Source organism: Papaver somniferum, chromosome 3 (genome assembly GCF_003573695.1).
Source record: "Papaver somniferum cultivar HN1 chromosome 3, ASM357369v1, whole genome shotgun sequence".
Lineage (NCBI taxonomy): Eukaryota > Viridiplantae > Streptophyta > Magnoliopsida > Ranunculales > Papaveraceae > Papaver > Papaver somniferum.
In genome coordinates, this window is record NC_039360.1 from 30,251,991 (window position 1) to 30,276,397 (window position 24,407).

Sequence of the window (24,407 nt, forward strand, 5' to 3'; positions counted from 1 at the left end):
ATTTACGGATTGAATGTATACAGGTTATTGTGCTGTTGAATTTGGGAATCAAGCGTATGTGTAATGAATTCTTGTAATTTTTTTATCCATATGATGTAAGAGTTTTGTCATTAAAATTGACAAAAGGGGAGACTGTTAGAGCATAGCTCGGTTGAACCCACCAAGCGTTGGTATGTCAAGTTTGGTTGTCATATTTTAGTGAACCAAAACTCATTTAAAAAGTCGCTTGATCATGTACTAGAGTCAACTTCGTATAGGTTAGCTTGAAAGTATTAGGATATGAGACATTACAAGTATTACATGAAGACTTGAAGAATGTGAAGAAGTACGGAGCGACAACGACGACATCATCTTTCCACTTGAGGTTAGTAATATTTGACTTGAACTGTTTCATTCCCTAACGTATCTTTCAAATCGTGCATTTTGAAAACATAACTGCAAATCTATGAATGATTATACTCTAGTTAGACGTAGTATTAAGGAATACAATACGAAGTATAACACTTATCTTTTGAACTTCGTATATAAGACAACGACATAATCGTTTGAATGCTATTGTGATTATGTATGGGTATGAGGTGAAGATTTCATCCTAGGAAACAATGTTTTACATTCGTTTAAAGGAAGTAAATTCATGAACTTGTTTTGTGAATCGAAAGGGAAATCACTAGGCTTAGTGGTATTTATTCATTGCATATATTTTCAACTACCAATATGTGTGATTAGTATAACCGCTCATGACTTGCTTATGTTCTTGGTAAAACTATTCACAAGGCCTGACTTTTTGTATTGGTATGACTTTTATTAGTGAAACCGATCTTAAGTAATCGTCTGAGATGGTATGATCGATTTAATGTTATTGGTATGAACAACTCTAGGAAAAGAGGAACCTATCCTAGTAAGATGTGCAACCGATCACAATAAGGGAATCTATCTTTGTAAGAGATGCAACAAGTTTCTAGTTATTGGGAACGGATCCTATGAACATGTGCAACACATTTCTAGAAATTGGGAACCGATCCTATGGACATGTGCAACAAATACAAGTTAGATACCATATATATGTGGGAACCGATCCTAGTACCTAGTCAACCAAGTTTTGGTAACTAGCGTGACTAATTCTAGTACCCACATGGAGGTAGAACCAAAACTTGTTTTGGTAGAACCGTGAAACCCATGTTTGGTGATTTGATATGATAATCAATCACATAATTCTTGGAAGTTAGATGAACCAATTCTAAACTTGTTTGGAAGTTTGGAAAATTAATTCCAAGATTGTAAGTATGAAAAAGGACTTACAAAGTAAAGATGTCGACATACTATGAACATGTGCAGTAACGCTTATCTTTTATTGTTCACAGATATTCCTTAATAGCTAAAAGGAGAATCCCGGATCGAAAATAAATTGAGAATATTTTAATTAAGGTTTTTAAATTTATATTTTGAAAATAAAAATTAGTAATGTGCGTTTACTAATTGGAGATTTTCTTAGAGATTTCGGTCAATATTTGGACAAAGCATTTCCAGGAATTATGGAAACCGAATTTGGAATTTATCGCATATCTTGAGAATATTTTCGGTTTTGGAAATCCCTTGGTGTCCAAACTTCCTTTGTCTATAAATATCAAAGTTTGCATTTCGAGCAAACTAATTCTCAGAGCCAGCAAAACTACCTAGTTGTATTGTTACTGGTGGAGCCGCCTATTCGGAGAGGAAAGTAACCTAATTAAGAGAAATCTCTTGCGGCCGCTCCGTTTAAAGACTTCTCTGGGATTGAGAAGCTCTATTAGTACCGTTGGTGGGAAACTAGATAATTGCGGTTATCTTTTGTTTTCGATTGATTTGATTGACTAACGGTTGTTGAACTTTGATTGCAACTAGTTTGTTTATGCTTGAGAATCTTCTCTTCTGATATAAAATTCACTCAAACTAGATCGAAGTTTCGACGGGAATATTTAGACTATTTGTAGATCTAAAGACGTCTTGTGATAATCCATTGTTGACAGACTCCGTTCTGTGTGTGATTGATCACAAGAGATTCAAGTTGATTGTGTAGGTGTTTATTGAATATCTAAGAAGATTTGAAGACGAAGAAGATTTCTGATTTGGGTTCATAATCTTTGGTGTGCACAATACTTGTTTCGGGTAAAGAGGATCCAAGTATAATCGGTTTATCTTTGTGATAGATTTGATTGATTAGTTGAGTAGATCGACGTCAATACAATTCTTTGTGATTAAAAGTATTGATAGCAAAATCTTGGCAATTACTTTGGTAGTTGTATTGGATAGATCTAAGGACCTGACAAAGAAGTTTATTGGGATAAACGGAAGAGCCTTTTAGCGCACTCATATCACTTGGTTGAAAAGAGTTGTCACGGAACAGATTTGTTGTTCCTTTACTGTTTGGAATACGAACCAAAGGAATTTTTCCAAGTACGTGACTTATTACAAGTTGGAGGCGTGAGAATACAGACGGAACTAGGTGAACTATAGGTTTAGTTGCTTGGTCTTAACTATACGAATTTGGTTTGTTGATTTTGTATAACGGCTTAATCCTGAGATTATTCAATTCTGGACAAGGTCCCGGGGTTTTTCTGCATTTGCGGTTTCCTCGTTAACAAAATCTTGTTGTGTTATTTACTTTTATTTTCCGTAATTATAATTGTTGTTATTATAATTTAAAATAAATTACACAAACGTTAATTCCTATTTACTTGATAGCAATCCTATTGTGTTTGATTAAGTCCGAACGTATTATCAAGTAAACATACTTTGTTGTTGTATTGTCTCGATCTTGTATCCATAGTCAATCACACAAGTTATCTTGTTGTCGTATTGTCTCGATCTCGTATCCATAGACGATCACACGAAGTGTGAACCGATTAGTTATATCATCTCGCCTCGGTCTATAGACAATCGGTTTCGGAGAAAGGACTTATAGGTGGAAAAGTTTTATATTGAGATATATTTGGGTACCCTCGTATTTTCACCAGTCCATCCGCCGCCTGATTGCCTTCCCTGTAGTTGTGCTTGACGGTTCAGTGGGGGATCTATCTCATGATTTGTTTGGTTTCAGATATCATTCCTGAGATGTACCAAGGCGGATTGTCGTATGAGGTTAGGAATCGAAGCAAGTTTTCCGAATCAGTTTCAAATTGAACCTTTGGCCAGCTTCGTTTTTTTGTCGTCCTGGTCGCTATGAGCATTGCCCATGACTCAGTTGTAAGGGCGGTGGTGGTTCCTAATGGTACTAGGGTATTAGCAGAAGCATCCTACAAATGAAACCTCCTCCAGCTATTCCTGGGTGTCCTCACGCTGCTCCGTCTGCTCCCTACATTTTTCCTTAAGTGTGTAATCGATAAATCTCGTCATGCGCGACTAACTTTTTTCCAAAAATGTTTGGCGAAAACCTTAAATCTTGACGGTCAAGATGATAGAAATCTGACCGTCAATACGTAGGCTTTTTGACTAAAGGTTACATTGACGGTCAAGATGATAGGAGTCATCATAACACGTGAAAATAAAATACATCGGGTTACACCATAGTTAGAAAAGTATAAAGAAGTTCACACTTTCTCATTTTCCATTTTGTTTTTCTTCTTCTCTCAATTTCGTTTTTCAGATCGATAAAAAAAGAGAGAAGATGACTGCATTTTTCAGAAAACTTGCAAAATCAGCTCCAGTAGCATTCAACAATGTGTTCAATGAAGCGCCAAAATCGAGTTATGGGAAGAATTTCCGAGTTCCAATTGGGGCTGTTGCTGCTGTTTCTGGTGGACTCTCATATTACTTATACTTCTCATCACCAACTGTGGTAATCAATCAATCGATCTCTATGGTTTTGTTTACGAGTTTTCCATTTTTAATTTGATTATACGATTGTTGTATTGAGTATAGATTTTGCTTTTTTTCTTCCTGAGATTTGAGGGTTTATAGGGTTTTTAATACATTTTTTTTTTGTGTATTTGGATTGTTTTGTAGGCTCATATGGATGAGATCCAAGAAGAATCAGGACCTAAAATTGGTAATCGTATCAATATTTTCATTGCAAAACATGTAGCTGACATTCTGTCATGATTTGTACCTTAGGTGACTTGATTTTTTCTTGTGTTGTTTTCGTTTTCAGCGTTGAATCCAGATAAGTGGATTAAATTTGAGCTGCAAGACACAGCAAGAGTTAGCCATAACTCTCAGCTATTCAGGTAATTTCATCTTTTTTGCTTGTGGTAAATTGAATTAAGGATTTAGTGTAGTCATGTATCCAGATGGTAAATTGAATTAAGAATTTAGTGTAGTCATGTATCCAGATAGGTAGCAACTCCCCAGTACCTCAGTGATTGTCACATTGTACTACAGCCATCCACAAGGTTGGGGTTCGGGTCTTGGTACCATTCTCATCATCATTATGTATCCAGATAGGTGGAATTGAATTTGAGTATCAAAGCCAAAGGTTTGAGCCCTAGATACTAGTACTTTGGTTGGAGGCTTAGATTATAAGTGACTTTTGAGAATTGCAGTATTGTGTATATTATGGTTATAGTTTTAGGGTTTTCAAGTGAACTTAATTTTTGGCATGATGTGAAGGGTGAAAAGTTTTTCGTCGTATTATTTATTTTTTGGAGGTTTATGCTTGTAGTTTATATTTGCGGAAGCTGTGATGTTAACTCATTTTATATTATGGGCAGGTTTTCGTTTGATCCTTCTACTAAGTTGGGCCTTGATGTTGCTTCGTGCCTTCTAACCAGGTATTTGCTATTGTTCTCTACTTCTCTTTTATGATGAACCTTGAAACTTATGATTTGTTCTCAGAGTATTGAAGGCTCTGTATCATCATCGACTTACACTCAGGTGTTTTTTCTTCTTTAATTTCCTCTGACGCGTTCTTGTTACTACAGGGCACCAGTAGGACAGGATGATAAAGGGAAAACAAAATATGTAATTCGCCCGTAAGTTTTTCTCAAATTTATTGCATGACTGCGTGGCTTTAATCCTTGTATATGTTTATGGAAATTTGGGATAATGCTTTCTAGACACTTGTTTACTCTTGTCTCTCGCGATAACATGCATGTAACAAGGATACGTCTCCATCCAATAAAACTTTCGTATTGCTTGTTACAAATTTGTTTATCCCCAAAGGTTCTCCTTTAGTTGATTCAATGTGCATGCAATGTCACTGATGTATTTACCGCACTGTCTTCAGGTACACACCGATATCAGATCCCGATTCCAAGGGTTATTTTGATTTATTGGTTAAGGTAGGCAATGAATAATGGTAGGCTATTGTATTCTCCTCTCACTCACATCAAAATTATTCATCTACTGGTTGTTTCCATAAAATTGTGCAGATTTATCCAGAAGGGAAAATGAGCCAGCATCTAGCTAACTTAAGGCCGGGCGATGTGATCGAAGTAAAAGGGTAAACGCACTTACCATTATTTTCTTCGAGGAGCTATCATGGTGTCTATGAAGTTGTTTTCAATATTAATTTGCTCATGTATTTTTTTCGCCATTTTCAGGCCAATTGAAAAGCTCAGATATACACCAAACATGAAGAAACACATTGGCATGGTAAGGAATCAATCACTAGTATATTTGTAACCAAAAACACATTATGTGAGAATGTGTAGTTGCCGCTTGCTTTAATATATAAGGTTTAGCATCTTATTAACCTTCATGGTGAGTTGTAACTTCTATCAGATTTTGGTGAGGTAATTTGTGGAAACTCATGATCTGACCCTTTGAGTATTTAATTGTTGAATACAAAAATATGATAATTACAGTAAACATCGTTCCGAATTACTGCTTGTAGAATTTAGCATGAACTTTGTCTTGCAACATCATCTAATGTTTAGAACTTTATCTTCAGATAGCAGGTGGCTCGGGCATTACACCGATGTTGCAAGTGATTGAGGCTATTCTAAAGAATCCCGATGACAAAACTCAGGTAACTGGTTATTTTTATTTGTCATTGTAACCACTAACTGTCAACTATGTCGAAGTTCGTAGAATATACTGAGATCTGACCGTCTTCAATTCGATATTTTGCTCTTTCAGATATCTTTGCTATATGCTAACATCTCTCCAGATGACATACTACTAAAGCAAAAACTTGACATACTCTCAACTAGCAATCCAAATTTGAAGGTGATTTTCATATCTTTAGTAGGAAGCTCTTCCCTTCATTTTTCTGGCATCTCTGATGTTGTTAGCAGTTTAATGAGAAGAGACTAATTTTTCCTTTTGGAACCAGATATACTACACCGTAGAGAACCCAACGAACAACTGGAAGGGAGGGAAAGGATATCTGACACTGAACATGGTTGAGAAAGGCATGCCGAGTCCAAGTGAAGACACACTCATTCTAGTAAGTTGTTCTCTGTCTATTTCTCATCATCCAAATTTGGAACAGATTTCCGGCTTGATACTTGACCTTCAATGGTAAAACCTAACCTTCAAGGGCTTACTTTGCTCGACTGTCAGGGAGAAAGACATTCTTGTCAAATCTCTGTAGACTGTTTTCCTGTTTTCCGAGTAACAAAATATTGTCTCTCAGTCTAGTCCTGATCTTGACTTGCCGTACGCTAAAGTTCGAAGTTTTACATGCACTTTTGCAGACCTTTTTCTATAACTGATCGTAACATTGTTATAGTCAACTGCTCATCTAGCGAAAGTCATACTTAAGACTATGGTATTTCATCAAGCATGGTTGTCGTCAACTTACTGAAAAACCAAGTCAATGCTCCTTTATAGAAACATAAATCCATTTTGCAAAAAAATTGTTAGTAGTAATGAAATTGGTTCAATATGTAGAGATAACTTGAACGAGTATAAGATTTAAGTTGAATATTTATATGACAATGTGCACACTGATTATATAACCCATTTGCCGGACCTAATGTTGATGTCATATGCTTAGGTGTGTGGTCCCCCTGGAATGATGAATCATATCTCTGGAGACAAAGCAAAGGATTATTCTCAAGGCGAGGTAAATTTTTTTTTCTGTGATTAGGAATTTAGGAACAGTTCGTCCAAATTAATAAATATGTCAGAGTACCATTATTTGATCTATTTAAGAGTGATTTTACTTTCACAATAGTTGTAAAGAGATGGAAGTAGTCTATGGAAGTTTGTGGAAACGACAAGCATTTGATACAAGGGGGTTTTATGTAGAAGTTAGAATGTTTTCAGAGTGTACTTTTAAAAGTAACAGGGTGCAAGAGTTTGCATGTTTTCGTTATATTGGAGATATTCTATCAAATATTTGACTTTTATTGGTTTGTTTGGCGGCCCTATTGTGCAGGTCTCTGGCATACTCAAGGAACTTGGTTACACTGAAGAGATGGTTTATAAGTTCTGATGGATATTTTAAGGCATCAGGTCAGAAGCAATAAAAAGTTACCAAGTTGGTTGATTTTGATGTGAAATCTACAACTTCGCATTAGGAAGAATTATTTAACCGCGTATGTAAGTGCAACAGCTAATATTGAGCAGTGATATATTTTTCAGTGGAGAGAATAAAATGTCTGTGAGAGTACCTTCATGATATGTTCGCTGACATATCCAGAAAGTTGCTGTCTTCATTTTCTTTTTTCATTCTTTTGGGAAAGAAAAACATATTGTGTAACTCAAGTCAGGTTCATGAAAAATCAAAAATCTTGGTGCTATATTTGTTGAACTAGTCTCATCTCATTCATGGTCTCATGAACTTCATTTTCCTAGCATTAGATCTGTAGACTTTCAGACAATTAATTGATTTTTCTTTTATTATACTGATACCAACTTTAACAAACACTCAGTTTTCGAGTAATGGAGTGCATTCTCTCTTATTATTTCATCAAGGAATCACCAATTTTGCTAGCTAACATCTTATTCTAAGTGTTTACATTGTGCATTTGTTGCCGCAGTAAAAATCAATAGTGTTCCACTTCGTCTCCACGAGGGTTTTGAGGAGTGCTTTTGTGGATGCAGCTTGAAACAGCACAACCAAGTTTGCAGTAGGTAAATGCAATCTTGTTAGCAGTAGGATCCCCTTTAGATGAAATCTTGTTACCATGATCCCCTTTGAATATACATTTCTTCGAACATATGAAAGGACATGAGTACGTCCTTCCATGAATTTCACAGTCGCTCACACAGTCTGAGAAACATGCTTCACTATTCCCTACCAACATTGCCAATAGTACCATCATCACCATCAAAAAATTCATTTTGACATTCATTTTTCTTGTATGGAAGAGTTTCTATATGTTAATGATCAAGAGTCGAGACAAATTATCTACTTCACTCCCTCCCTCTTAACACTCTGATGGAAGAGATTACAGTTTCGAGGTCTGATTAATAGTGTTCAAACTTAATGCAGTGATACACGGACGTTTAATTTAAAAGTCTTTATGGTTAATTAAAATCACAATCAATTATAAAGATTTCACTGTTGTGTTGTCAGGTCAGCCTTATCTATGGATACGCCACTTGAATAACCAATATTATTAACTTGCGCATTGCGCTTGAGATTTACTGTACTTTCAAAGTCAATGTCTTTCGACTTGTTCGATACTGCATTTTTAAGAAGACAATTATTACTCTTACATTGTGGGTCATCAAATCCGTCAAGTTTCATCGTTTTACCATGAGGACCAAGAAGCAGTGACGGAGCCAAGACATTTTGGTCCTGGGGTCAAATAAAATTCACCCGTATTAGTAAATCTTTTTTTTAACCATATATATATATATATTTACCATTAGTTTAGATGCAAGAGCTACTGGACTTTTAGCAACTCCATTAGTGCATCGGAAGCCAGGTTCATCACCTCTTACGATCCAAACACGCAAGTTGGTGCAAGGTTTATGTGCCAATATCATTTATACTTAGGAGATGGTGAAAGATTATTTAATCTTTTTACTCCTAATAAAAAGAATTTAAGAGAGTATCATTTTACGGTTAAAATAGGGACAGACTCAGAACTTAAGAGATGGAGTATTAAATCCAGAAACAGATGAATGCATGGCAATACGTGAGGCGAATGCATGGCAATACGTGAGGCTTTGACGTGGGCGAGAGATATGCTCTCTAAGGTTCACATTGAAACGGATGCAAAGCTTGTCGTACAATCAATTACTGAATCCTTCCTACTCGCTCAATGGGAATAGGAATGCAATAAAGGAATCCTTCCTACTCGTTCAATGGGAATAGGAATGCAATAAAGGAGATAAAACACTTAATCTCAAATTTTTCAACATGTAATTTTACTTTTGTCAGTAGGGATTAGACCTGGCAATTAGGGTCACAACTTGCGGGTTGGACCTAACCCGGACCGCCTAAACCCGGCCCTAACCCGGATTGTTTATTATTAGGGCGAGCTAGGGTTAGGCTTTCAGGACCCGCGGGTCAAACGGGTTAACCCGCCAATCCGTCAATACTGCTGTACATCTTTGAAATCGTCATTGTTAGGGCTTGTAATGCTGAATAAGAACATATTCTCCCAACCATCCATCAAGTTCATTAAGATTTATCTAATTAAATCTACATTTTAATTCACGGATTCACTCATATCATTAATGATTCCCTATATTATCATCATATGCATACAAAATACCATTGTTCAGTTCAAAATCCAAATCATCAGTAACAACTAATCTACAATTTTTACTATCTTAAATGCTTAAGATCCCAAAATTTCAGATCTAAAGCCTAGAAAAATGATAATCCCATACACTCAAACAAAAAAAGAACACAATAAACCCTTCCTTAGATTCGTTCATACAACGTTTCACATATCAATAAATACCCATATCAGTGAAACGAAAGATAAAATCTGATTTCATAATGAATTAATTCATCATCAAAATAAGTTACTACAACAGTATATTTAGTAGAGATATATTGTTGAGACAGAAAAATTGAGCATGATATTACAAAGTAAAAAGATGAATCGGGAGATGGTGGATGCGGATCGTTTCATTAATTTGAGGCTTGAACAGTAAAGGATCGTACTCGTTTGCAGAGATGAGAATGGAGATAAAAGTATATACGGAACGGTGATTAAAATGGGTTATAGAAAGAAGTAGGAATCTGTACTTTGACCGATTAATAAAGGGGTAGAGAAGGCGTTGTATTAATAATAACTAAAATTTGTAAACATTACGTCAACAACTGAGCTGTAGTGCAGTGGTTGTGATGTCCTACATCTGATCGGTAGGTGTGAGGTTCGATTCTCATGAAACCATGAATTTTTTGGCAACTAAAATAACTCAAACTAGTTGCACCTAATTACCTAGGTCTGACCCGCCAACCCTTAACCCGTCACGGGCCAGGTTTGCGGATAGTGAAGCCGGATGAATAAACAGGCGGGCTAGGGCTGATAGAAGACAACCCGGAACCCGCCTAACCCGGCCGTTGCCACCTCTAGTAGGGATAGTAATCAAGTGGCAGATGTTATTGCCAAATCTGTTAGAGAGAAGGCTTTGGCCTTAGAAACTTCATTACTCATTAAGCAATAAATTATCTTTTTGTATAAAAAAAAGGGACATGTTAATACCCAAAAATCGCTCATAGGTAAAATAGTGTATTGTCGAAGTGCTTTCTTTAGGTTCGAAAATCAAAATCGTACTAAACGAGCCTAAACCAAGAAGTTGGCGTTCACGTTTTGCTTCGGTTACAAAGAGAGAAAATGGGTGGATCTTAGGAGAGGGAAAGCAAAGAAAGTTGAGGAATCTATGGTGATTGAATTGTGTATGTGAGGTTGTTGAACTATGAAAGAAGAAGAGCTTGAGGATGATAAACTTGTTCTGTCCTTCTGAATAGGCAAATGTGCCTATTTATAGTCGTAGGGAACACTCATTGTATCCTCGTAAGTAGTGAAGATTGTGGAGAGATGAAGATAGTTGGATAATGGCATGGTTACGCCCATTATACTAGGGACGTTTCTGAAAACCCGTAAACCCATTACTCCATTACTTAGCCACTTCCTTTAACCGCTCTCAACTGTTACCACTACTTGCAACTTCCTTATCACGGGGTGTTGTCATGCCGCATGTTGCTGTAAACCACAAGATCAATACCCACGAATAATCCCCCCATGTAACACGTTTTAATTTCTCGTAGGAATTAGTAAATTCATGGATTGTTTCTTGTCTTGTCCAGGTTGTCACGATGTACTTAACTGAATAATAGCCTAAGCTAGCCAGATTTTGTCGAAGTGACATAGCTTGAAGAGATAACTCAACTGTAAGGTTATGTGTGACTAATAAGAAGTAACATAGAAGAGAGAGGGCCAAAGGTTCGAGCCCTCGGTCAGAGGCAGAACTATATGTAGACTTGGGATGGCGTAAGTATTTGCTGGAACTATATTTTTGGAACTGTATTTTTTCCAACAAACTCAAATTGAATTGTTTTTCCTTATTTTCTCTAAACTATTAAGAGAGAAACAAAAAAACCACATAGGACTAAGAAAAACATCCTAGATCATTGTTCTTTCTTCTCCTTTTTGAGATCATCATTATAAGATAATCAATTATTTGAAAAAAAATGTTTGGGAAAATTTATTTTAAAGATAATTATATCAAAATCATTTATTAGTTTATGATTCATTATAGATAATCATAAGTTTTACCAAACAAGGCCATATAATTAACTTGCACGGATACAAGATTCAAGTTGAATGTGCATGCTGATATATGACCCATTTCCCGGACCTAATGTTGACATCATATGTTTAAGTGTGTGGCCCCCTGGAATGATGAATCATATCCCTGGAGACAAATCAAGAACTATTATCAAGGCGAGGTAAAAAATATTTCCGTCTTGCCACATTTACTACCATTTTTTTCTTTCTTTTTTTGTGATTAGGAATTTAGGATCAGTTCCTCCAAATTAACAAAAATGTCAGAGTACCATTATTTGATCTATCTAAACAGGCACCCCGGATTTATACACCACTATCTTACACCACTAAGTGGCGTCTACATCAACCGTTGATTTACTCCCATACTACCTCACCCGGAAAAACAAGGGGCCCGGCTTAAAGGAATGAACCAACCAAAAATTGACACACAGTGGTGTATAATTTTTGGTGTAAAACTCCGGGGTCCTAAATCATTTTCGCTATCTAAAAATGATTTTACTTCCACAATAGTTGTAAAAAGATAGAAGTAGTAAAACTCTGTCCTTGTGGAAGATTGCGGAAACGCAAATATTTGGTCAAAGGGTGGTTTATGTTTTTTTTTTTTTTTTTTGGTAAAAATGTTTATATCAAGAAACTAGTTGGGCTTTACAAAACGAGGGAAAGCCCTTCCCTTTACATCATCATCCAAAAGATGAACTACAAACCACGGAGGGGTTGTAACCCACACGTAATTTGTTGGAAAATTGACACTAAAACAGGGTGAAGAAAAAAATGTTGTCTTCTGGGTTCAAGGCTCTAAAATTAGATTCTTTTCGACAATTATTCGACCCTTCCAATTAAATTGGCGAGTACAAATAGGTCAATGAATATTGCCGTCAGGATACTTGAAGCTCTACAACAATGTTAGGTTCAAAGCTTGTACAACCTTGACCTAACCAAGAACACACAGGTTTTGATTCTGATGATGCTTGTTAGAGAGAAAACAGAGAGAGTCTTTTGATGATGTTTTGAATGGAAAACAAAGACGCGATTTATAGAGAGTTTAGCATCTGTTGAAGATGACTATTCATCTCCAACATGCATCCTTCCAGTGCGAATAGACATCTCTTCCAACAATGGTGTCTGTTTGGAAAAACAATATTTCTGTTCAGTTTTTCTATCTGTCATAATAAACCTAAAACATAAAATTCTGTATAGCGCCTACAAATTAAAATATCCAACATTCTCCCCTTATTTGCAAAAACCAAACAAAGCATAATTTTTTTTTTTGAAACTGGAGTGGCTGCATCACTCAAGTGACTGCCTACTACCCGAGTAGGATCAAGCCAATGTAATTCAAGCTAAGTTGATACAAAGTATCATTGTTGGAACCAATACATAAATGATAGGTACCTTTTGGGTTTGAACCTTAACTTAGTGTAAGATATTCAAAGCTTTATCGAGGTCCTATTTAATCTTGAACCAAGTACCCGTGATAAAACCGGAACCTCCACACATATTGATTTCCGATAGTAGTGTGTTATATAGATCACACATTAATGACCCCGTTCTTTCTCCTGGATTCATGAGTCCCTTTCTGAGAACGGTCTTATTCTCATAGGAAACAGCTGATTTCCATATACTCATATAGGTAAGTCTCGAAGGTGTTTCTGCGAGATACCTTGTGATATAATTTAGACTTATTAAAGATTTTCATCCATCCCTAAGATCATGCAGAATCACTACACTAGAAGGACAATAAGAAGTTTTAGTTTAGTGTACCATAACCATTTCAATAACTTGTTAGTACCACATTGAACTTAGTCTATCTTTTCAAGACATAAGTTCGGTTTCCATTATTGGTGATCGAACTTCTTTCACGGACCCGAGTCTCATCTCCTTACACTTTATTGAAAACACTTCCTTTGGTAGACACTTTGTAAAAGGATCTGCCAAGTTCTTTTTCGATTTAATATAGTTCACTGCAACTACTCCCCTTTTGAGTAATTGTCTTACAATCTGATGTCTAAGACTAGAATATCTTGACTTTCAATTATAAGTCTTGTTTGAGACCTTATAGATCGTAGCCTGATTATCACAGTTAATCATGACCTAAGGAGTTGGCTTCTTCCATAATGGGATTTCTACTAGTAAGTTTCTAAGCCATTCTGCCTCTTTACATGCATCTGTAAGTGCAATCAATTCTGATAACATTGTTGAATCAGAAATGCAGGTATGCTTCTTGGAACTCCAAGACACAGCAGCACCTCCCAATGTAAATATCCATCCACTTGTAGACTTGGATTTAGATTCTACATCGTTCTAGTTCACATCACTGTATCCTTCTAATACAGAGGGATAACTCTGGAAATGTAAACCATAATCTATGGTTCTCTTCAAGTAAGCCAACACTCTTGGAATTACTTTCCAATGTTTAATTCCCGGATTACTTGAGAAATGACATAGCACTCCCACGGCGGAACTGTCAAAGAGCGCGTTGAATGGAAGATACGTCAAATGAAGATAAACAGGAGGTCAAAACTTGTACTTGATTTTTATTGAAGTTGTTTAGTACGTTTTATTATTTCCTAAGTTTATATCTTGTAAATAAATCAAACTATATTTTAATAAACCCCAACAAAAACATCAAACTACATCAAATTCAGCGACATTCTCTTTGTAGAGTTCATAGCACTCAAAATGCTTAAACTCTCTTCTGCTTTCTTTAGTAAACTTGGTATGAGAGATGGTTTTCTGTAAAACAGATAAACAATAAGTTCAGATATTTATGATGCAGTTGAGTCCATGAGGACAAAGGTAAGATACTCACCAGTTCTTCGTTGGATAGTCCATAATTACTACGGTGAACCATCCACAAAACTTCCGTATAATGTTTGAATTCCTTAGTGATGAATGCAATTCTTAGTTCTAGGCTCTTACTGTTTCTTATGGTTTCGTTCCGCGATGCTACAAAATCTTCCAATACTCTTTCCCAGAAATAGTCAATGTTCATTGGTCTCATCATACGATGTAACCAACATCGAACAAGAGTAACATCTTATTCCATTGTAAAGACATGGAGTGGCATTCAAGTGCAGTACAGATGTGCATGAGATGAACCATCTTTTAGAATTCTAAAATGAAAAGATTTACCGTCAGCTTCCTCCCAGTTATCAAGAGTTGTTTCGATCACCTCATTTTCGGTTACACCGCTGAACTTTTTTCGTTCAATTTCCACTACCAGAGTAAGAAATGGCTGGACTGCAATCCTAATAGATTGAAAACGACACGCAATCGACGAGCATCTCGGTTTCCTGGGTTTCCCGTTAGTGAGACGAACATTGAAAAAACGTTCTCCCAATAAGAACCGTCTTGAAAGCCCATACCATTGATTACCCTATGAAAAAAATATGCTTTGCATATAGTTATATCCTCTTCTTCAATAAACTTGGGACCACGATTTCAAATAGACATTTCTGCAGAGTGAGAGAGATTAAGAGTTTTAGAAAAAAAAAAGAATAAGATGTGATTTTGGAGATGGGAAGAATGGAATTTATAGGTCGATAAAGAAAATCCAGCCATTGGAAATTTAGCCGTTGACGTTTGTAGTAAAACCACACGGCTTTCTTTTAATCACTCGATCGAATTACCACAGGAGTTGTCGTTTTTAGTAAAACCGCGCGACTTTACTAAAACCGCCCATTTGAATTACCAACACCTATTTTTTTGTTATAAAAATACAACACTAGGAGTGGCCTCTCAACCAAACCAACTGATTTCTTTCTCAACATCCACCATGTTTTTTAAAGGTAAAGCGAAGAAAATATTATGTGTCGAAGCAAAAGAGGTTTGTCCATTATGTTTCATGGATAACCACAGTCTTATGCAATGCCCTTGGATGTATTCAAAGTGTCCGCGAGAAGGTTGTTCACACATCATAATGGTGATTGAATCACAACCGGAAAAGCTCAGGTATTTGCAATGTCAAGATCGCAATTGTCCAGAGGAACCACATATGCTAGATGATGCTATGAAGATTAAAAAAGAAGAAAAAGAAAAGATTGCAACACTCTGCAAATACTCAAACTTAAAGACAAATTGAAGATGGAGTTATTACACTGCAAGCATTGTGGATATGAAAATCACGAATAGAAACATTGTCCACAGAGAATCAATGGATGCTCAAAGCTCGATTACAAGACTTTTATGCATTTGCGGACTTCTTATGAAGAAGACACATATGGAAGGCATTTATGGGAATGTCCTAAGTGTTTTTTGGTGGAGTGGGCTGATTGAAGTTGAAGGACAAATCGATTCACTATGGTATATGTTATTTAGTTTGTTGTTGGTTTGTGTTATTACGATTATCTAAAACCAAACATGTGGATGTCTTCACATTTGCACCATCAATATCATAAGTAATTTAAAGTTTTCCTGGATTAAAAATTGCACCATCAATCTCATAAATAAAAACATACTGCATTGAACAACCACATCATACATGAGAATAAAAAAAATACATTAGATTAAAACAACTACTACATATGCGTCAATTCTCGCTGGGTAGTGGAATTCCTAGGGATCGTATTTGATGAGCACCCTAAGAATGTTGAAACAAACATGGAAGTCGAAAGGACGACCACCATGAGATGCTTCCCATATCAATAGAGTTCTGGGTATCACTTCATGTTCAACTTCACCGTTGAGCTTATTTTTGTGATTCTCAATTAGTAAAGCGACGAACTCCGATACATTCCTACTAATTGAACTAAAACGATGCGACAATCCGTGAGAATCACGCCCATTAATGTTCCCTGTTTCAGCAGTGAACATTCTGTAAACTTTCTCCCTGAAATTCAACGTCGATTAGGCTACATTAATCATGACAGCATCTTGTGTGTGAAAAACAAAGGCTCTACAAATATCTAAATCCTCTTGTTGAGTGAATCTAACAACATGAACTATGGAAGGAAATTTTGTAGATGATTTGAGAGTGAAGAATATGTAGAATGTGTGAATTTAGAGTTCAAATGAGGAGTATTTATAGAACTCAAAAATTATAGCCGTTAGATCACAAGAGTTTTCAGCCATCTAGATTCATCCATTGGCGCTTTCATGAAAAACGCGGCGCATTAAGGAAGGACGCTGGCGTGTGAAATACCGACGTGCGTTAGAAACAACAACGCCAACGTTGTTGGCTCAAGAACCAGCGTTGGTTCCAAGCTCGCCCGGCCTTCCACCATGCGCGCGCTACATAATCCAACTCACTCAACAAACCAACAAATTTGTTGGTTTGTACATCCATTTTTCATGTTTGTTGAGTCCATAGTGGAAGCAAAATGAACATTCCATGGGAACTGCTCTAAGAAATCACCACAGTTTTGCTAATATGGTGAATAAGCTTACATCTTATGGTAAGTGTTCATATTGTGCAATTGTTACGGCAGTAAAAATTGATATATTGTTCAACTTCGTCTCTACGGAGATTCTGAGGAGTGTTCTTGTCGATGCAGCTTGAAACAGCACAACCAAATTTGCAGTAGTCATACTCAGATGCAATCTTATTAGCAATGTCCCCTTTGAATATACATTTATTCAAACATATAAACGGACATAAGTATGTTCCTCCACGATTTTGAAAATTGAACATACAGTCTTTGAAACAGGTTTCACTACATCTCAATAAACATCCCTAATAGTACCATCACTACCATCAAGAAAATCATTTTCACATTTTTCTCTTTTATTTTTCTTTTATTGGACATTTTCTAACACTGATTGAAGATATTACCCGTTCGAGGTCTCATATGTAGTGTTCAAGCTTAATTCAGTGACGCATGGACATTTACAAATCATAATTAATTGTAAATATTTCATCATTGTATTACCAGGTAATTGTAGCGCTTATCTGTGGTGGCCATATAGTCTTTTTTTTTAGTGGCCATATCGTCTTAATCATAATCACAAATCTTCAAATAAAAACGATGGAACTTGACGGATTTGATAACCTACGATGTAAAAATAACGTTTTCTGCTTATAAATGTAGTTCGTGACAAGTCAAAAGATAATCAATGAAAATCTTAAGTGCAAGTTAATAATATTGGTTCTTCGAACTTACTAAGTGAGTCGAAATCCGACTTGTTGGACAAGATTCTCCAGTCCGTCACAGTTTTACCAACAAAAACATTAAACTCATATTAAAAGTCACCCTAAATGGAATGAGTTTGAGCTCATAAAGATTCTCTCTAAAAATAAACTAGAGGGTGAAGCTAGAAATCATTCATGAGAAAGTAACATCTCATTAGGGGTGCAACTAAGCAGAAAAAGATCTGGAACCCCAAACTTTAAGAAAATTTTAGGCTTTGCGCCAGTTGGATTGCATACCCATGTTATACTTTGGCTTCGCCCCTTCTCCTTCAAAATAAACTAGAGCTTTACTTCACCTGCTTTCGGCCTAAGGCCAAGCACCATGGTAATCCATTTCTCTTAGATATAGTTTATTTGTAGCGAAATTCAACTATTATGGCCTTCCTTGTCACTTAAATGTAGCAAAACCCCTTACCTACAATTTAAAGTTGACAAGATCTGATGCGTGCTATAGCTAAGTGAAGTCACATGGAAACTCTATTTCTGTTGAAAAAAGAACTTTATTGAAACTCACTTTCCGTGTGATATACTTAGTTTCTCTTTCTGAATTTTTCAATTTCACTCCTAGTTTTTCACTTTTAACTCTTTTATATTACAAAAACTTCCTTTTTCCTATTATATATCCATTTTTTCTCTTAAAACTTCTTTTACCCATAAATAATGTGGAAATAATATTTACCTAAACGAAAAGTCTGTTCTTGTGAGATTAAGCTAATGAATGCCCATCACCCATAGTAAGGTTCCCCTCATGCGCATTTTGCCTAGTTTCAAATAAGCTACAGTTAAGGGAAACGCATTGCTATTATGCCAAACACAATAGTAAGCGATTTCGCTTCGCTATAGCATAGCGAAATCAAGATGGTCTTCCGTTTCGATTTAGTATAATGAAATCCCTTGGTTACTTTAAAAAGTTGATTAGATCTGATGCTGGTTTTATCTAAGGGAGTTTCCATTGAAAAATTACTTCACGGTCGTTTTTGATTTTCACCGTTTTACACTAATACTTCTCTTTTTTCACTCTTTTTATTTACTAAAACATTTTTCCCATTTTATATCTCTTTTTTTTCTCTCTTAATTATGTTTTAATTTATAACAAACACTTATCAAAATTCAAATGAAAAAATTTGAGAAAAATAACAGACATGGAAACTGTTTTTCCGTATGGTTAAGCTACGCGATGCCAATTTTGTTAATTTTAATATGAAATATACAACTTCCTATCACCAAGAATCTTTTTGACACGTATGTAAGTGCAACATCTAATACGGAGCAACGATTTATTTTTCGGAGTAGATAAAACAAAATGTCTATGATATGTTCGCATTACCTTCATGATATGTTTAGTTGACATACCCACCACGTTCTTGTCTTCCTTTTCATTATTTCACTCTTTTGGGAAAGAAAACATATTTTGTGTAACTCAGTCAGGTTCATCAAAAACCAACATCTCTATGCTAGGTTTGTTAAACTAGTCTCATCTTATTCATGATATCATGAACTTCATTTTCCTAACATTAGATCCTTAGACTTTTGGACAATTAACTGATAGTTTTTTAATTATTTGTTTTAATTAAAGCCCGCAAATCTAAGAGGCTCGCAAATCTACCTTAACAATTAGCAACAACTAAAATTTTAATAATGCGCCTAAATTTTAAATACTAAATCCCAACCGCTAAGCGAATTCTACTAAACTCTTTCAAGGATCAAGGGACTATGATATGAAGGTTCAATCATCCAAAGCCAGAAAAAGCAAACAAGTATCATGAATGGTTTGTTTTTCAAGGAAATTAGCCTCGAATATGAAAACTTCAGAAATATATTTTCTTTTATGATTTCATTAAGGAATCACCACAATTTTGCTAATACGTCGAATAAGCTAACATCTTATCTTATTCTAAGTGTTCAGATAGTGCATTTGTTACGACAGTAAAAATCAATACAGTGATCCAGTTCATCTCCACGGGGATTTTGAGGAGTGCTTTTGTCGATGCATCGTGAAACAGCACAACCAAATTTGCAGTAATCAGACTCAGATGCAATCTTGTTAGCAACGTCCGTTTTGATTATACATTTCTTCAAACATATTGGAGGACAAAAATATGTTCCTCCACGATTAATACAAACGTCCATACAGTCTGCGTAACATGATGCTTCACTATTCCCAATAAACATTGCCAATAATAGTATCATCACCATCAAGAAAATCATCTACACATTTTTCTCTTTCATTTTTGTTTTGGGAACAATACCTAAAACTCTGATGGAAGAGATAACCCTTTCGAGAGGTCTCATTTATAGTGCCCAAACTTAATTCAGTGATCCATGGACATTTAATTAACAAATCTTTACAATTTATTAAAATCATCATTAACTGTAAAGATTTCACAGTTATTTTCTCGGTCAACTATAATGCTTATCTACGGGTGGCTACATCGTTTTACTCATAATTATAAATCTTCATAACTATTATATGCAAAATGTTTGCCTACTCATAATGCAGTTTGCGACAAATCGAAAGACAATCGCTTTGAAAGAACAGAAAATCTTAAGCGCAAGTTTATATTGGTTCTTCAAGTGGTGTATCACGAAGTTGGATTTTGCCAAGGGGTCAAAACCCAACCTTTTGGAAGTCCTAGTTTTCCTGTCCGTCATAGTTCTACCAGTAAAAAACATTGAACAGTCAATGAAATGGGTTAAATCTTCTCCTTCAAGATAAATTAGAGCTTTACTTCAACTGCCTTCTTCACCGCGGCATAAGTAACATAATACACCACTACCACCAAAGATAAAAGGTCTTGAAAGAGTTACGCATCATGTAGCCCAGCACCATTGTGCAATTTTTTTTTATCAACGGCATTGCACAATTAATATTAGTAATTGAAGGCCTTAATTTATTTAATACCCTGTTCTCCGTGTCAGATACCAATAGTGTCAATTTCCAACACTTAAATCCTTCTCTCTAAGATCACCAAAAAAAAAATAATCAAACACAAAAATCCAATCCACAACCCAACAAACACAAAAGAACGAAACTTCTTCTGATCCTTTTCACCATACACTCCCTCCATTTTTCTGATATAGTGGTGTTGACGGTGGTTTTTAGTTTAGGGTTAAAATCGTAAAATCTTACATCTGACATGACATCACTACGACCACTAGCATATTTATTGAGTCATTCAACATGCCTACGTAAAAAATACTGGGGCACCTTTTTTTTTAAACGCTATATTCCACGGAAGAACCCTCAATACTGACTGACAACATCTTCGCGCCAAGGCATGCTAACCATGCCAGCCGCACCACAGTGCCAATGGCATACCATTCCAGCCACATCTCCGTGCCAAGACATGCCAACCATGCCAGCCACACCACAATACCAATGGCATACCATGCCAGCCACATCTCCGCGCCAAGGCATGGCAACCATGCCAGCCGCACCACAGGGCCAATGGCATACCATGCCAGTTACATCTCTGCGCCAAGGCATGCAACCATGCCAGCCGCATCACAGTGCCAATGGCATACCATGCAAGCCACAACTCCGCGCCAAGGCATGCCAACCATGCCAGCCACATCTCCGCGCCAAGGCATGCCAACCATGCCAGCCGCACCACGGTGCCAATGGCATACCATGCCAGCCAAATCTCCGCGCCAAGGAATGCCAACCATGCCAGCCGCACCACAGTGCCAATGACATACCATGCTAGCCACATCTCCGCGCCAAGGCATGCCAACCATGCCATCCGCACCACAGTGCCAATGGCATACCATGCCAGCCACATCTCCGCGCCAAGGCATGCCAACCATGCCAGCCACACCACAGTGCCAATGGCATACCATGCCAGCCACATCTCCGCGCCAAGGCATGCCAACCATGCCAGTCGCACCACAGTGCCAATGGCATACCATGCCAGCCACATCTCCGCGCCAAGGCATGCTAACCATGCCAGCAGCACCACAGTGCCAATAACATACCATGTCAGCCACATCTCTGCGCCAAAGCCATGCCGGCTCTACCACATGCCGCTGGCTTCCAAACGAAGGGTTACAACAATCAACGGCTACCCTTCCATCTGAGATGCAGATCTTAGTCGTCCAAGTTTGCCACCTAACGCGTGGCAACTTCCGGCCCAAGGCCAAACATAACGGTTTTGCCAAAACCCTAATTTTGGCCGCGCCTAAAATATGACAAAGCCATGTCGGCCCTACCACATGCCGCTGGCTTCCAAACAAAGGGTTGCAAAAATCAACGACTACCCTTCCATCTGAGATGCAGGTCTCAGCTGTCCAAGTTCGCCACCTAATGCATGACAACTTCCGGCCCGAGGCCAAACATCACGGTTTTTCCAAACCCCTAATTTCGGCCGCGCCTAATATGCCAAAGCCATGCCGGCCCTACCACATGCCGCTGGCGGCCAAACGAAGGGTTGCAACAATCAACGACTACCCTTCCATCTAAGATGCAGATCTCATCCGTCCAAGTTCGCCACCTAACGCATGGAAACTTCCGACCCAAGGCCAAACATCATGGTTTTGCCCAAACCCTAATTTTATCCGCGCCTAAAATATGCCAAAGCCATGACGACCCTACCACATGCCGCTGGCTGCCAAACGATGGGTTGCAACAATCAACGGATACCCTTCTATCTAAGATGCAGATCTCAGCCGTCCAAATTCGCCACCTAACGCATGGAAACTTCCGGCCCAAGGCCAAACATTACGGTTTTTCCGAAACCCTAATTTTGGCCGCGCCTAAAATATGCCAAAGCCATGTCGGCCCTACCACATGCCGCTGGATGCTAAACGAAGGGTTGCAACAATCAACCGCTACCCTTCCATATAAGATGCAGATCTCAGCCATCCAAGTTCGCCACTTAACACATGGCAACTTCCGGCCCAAGGCCAAACATCACGGTTTTGCAAAAACCCTAATTTTGGACGCGCCTAAAATATGCCAAAGCCATGCCGGTCCTACCACATGCCGCTGGCTGCCAAACGAAGGGTTGTAACAATCAACGGCTACCCTTCCCTCTGAGATGCAGATCTCAGCCGTCCAAGTTCGCCACCTAACGTATGGCAACTTCCGGCCCAATGCCAAACATCACGTTTTGCCAAAACCCTAATTTTGGTCGCGCCTAAAATATGCCAAAGCCATGCCGGCCCTACCACATGCCGCTGGCTGCCAAACGAAGGGTTGCGACAATCAACGGCTAACCTTCCATCTGAGATGTATATCTCAGCCGTCCAAGTTCGCCACCTAATGCATGGAAACTTACGGCCCAAGGCCAAACATCACGGTTTTTGCCAAAACCCTAATTTTGGCCGCGCCTAAAGTATGCCAAATCCATGTCGGCCCTACCACATGCCACTGGCTGCCAAACGAAGGGTTGCAACAATCAACGGCCACCCTTCCTCCTGAGATGCAAATCTCAGCCGTACAAGCTTGCCACCGAACGCATGTCAACTTTTGGCCCAATCCCAAGCCCTAATTTTGGTCGCGCCTAAACTATGCCAAAATCCTAGTTTTGGAGCGCCTAAACTACGCCAAAATCCTAGCTCGGCCGTTCTAAACCATGTCACTGGCTGCAAACGAAGGGTTGCAACAATCAACGACCACACCCTTTCTCCTGAGATACGATCTCAGCCATACAAACTTGCCACCAAAAGGTTTGTGGCAATATCTTGGCCATGACGCCAAAGCCCTAATTTGGTCATGCCAAGAGCATGCAAGCACTGCAACCATGCCGCTGGTTTCCAAATGAAGGATTGCAACGATCTACGGCTACCCTTCCTCCTGAGATGCAGATCTCATACGTACAAACCTTCCACCAAATGACTCGTGGCAATGTCTTGGATGCGATGCTAACTCTTGGTCACGATACCAACTTGGATGTGATGCTAACTCTATGGTCATGACACCAACCTGGGTACGATGCCTATTCTTTGGTCACGGCACCAACTTGGCTATAAACGCCAATTCCTTTGGCCACGCCACACGTAGCAACATGCTACACTTTTTCCACGAAAAACACTCGAGACATCAAAACATGTCACAAACTGGGGGATTCTCATCAGGGTATTGGTCTGGCGGTTTACAGCGTGCTGCGTACACTACGCCCGTTACAGGAAAGTGTCATAAGGGTGAGGCGGTTAGTAAATACAAGAAGTACTGGTGAAATGTTTTCTTCATTATGGAAACATCAATTCCAGGCGTTACCCGTTACCATTTTCTTCCATTTACTCAACCGTTTCCACTTCTTACGAGACCAGGGTACGTTTCGTTGTGACTTGTATAAATAGGTCTCACCTATTTCCACCAAAAAACAAGTTTTGGTCAGGAGAATACAACACTCAGAAATCACTTGTTATCTTTCCCATCTGTTAGCTTTCCACTTTCTGATACAAGTCGTCAAACAACTACTCTTCCCGAATCAACTATTCTGGTCTCAACACTCTCTTCGCAACCCTCCCTACACCAACCCTTCTCCTTCACTTTGTGACCGAAGCAAGTATGGAACGACCATTTCTTGGTTTAAGTCGGATTTGTACATATTGATCTCTCGAAATTAAAGTACTCCCTTGTAGTACATTGTTTAGGGTTTAGACTCGTTTCTCACCCACACACTCGAAATTACCAAAATCAGCAGAAACTGTTTTCA

At 37.9% G+C, this 24,407-nt stretch overlaps 1 protein-coding gene across 1 annotated transcript; it reads left to right on the forward strand.

Moving 5' to 3' along the window:
• The first annotated feature begins 3,592 nt into the window (after positions 1–3,592).
• LOC113355713 (NADH-cytochrome b5 reductase-like protein) lies at positions 3,593–7,678 on the forward strand. The gene is made up of 13 exons (XM_026598643.1): positions 3,593–3,814; positions 3,982–4,024; positions 4,127–4,202; positions 4,686–4,745; positions 4,896–4,946; positions 5,201–5,255; positions 5,346–5,416; positions 5,517–5,568; positions 5,867–5,944; positions 6,055–6,144; positions 6,251–6,364; positions 6,917–6,985; positions 7,301–7,678. The coding sequence occupies exons 1-13, from the start codon at positions 3,644–3,646 to the stop codon at positions 7,355–7,357; spliced, it is 987 nt and encodes a 328-aa protein (XP_026454428.1). The 5' UTR covers positions 3,593–3,643; the 3' UTR covers positions 7,358–7,678.
• The last annotated feature ends 16,729 nt before the right edge of the window (positions 7,679–24,407 follow it).

Bases quoted from the DNA above. Each gene is read 5' to 3' on its own strand.
- LOC113355713 (XM_026598643.1), top strand. From the start codon at position 3,644: ATGACTGCATTTTTCAGAAAACTTGCAAAATCAGCTCCAGTAGCATTC. The intron at 4,746-4,895 runs GTATTTGCTATT...TTGTTACTACAG, and splicing joins GCTTCGTGCCTTCTAACCAG to GGCACCAGTAGGACAGGATG. The intron at 5,417-5,516 runs GTAAACGCACTT...CGCCATTTTCAG, and splicing joins GATGTGATCGAAGTAAAAGG to GCCAATTGAAAAGCTCAGAT.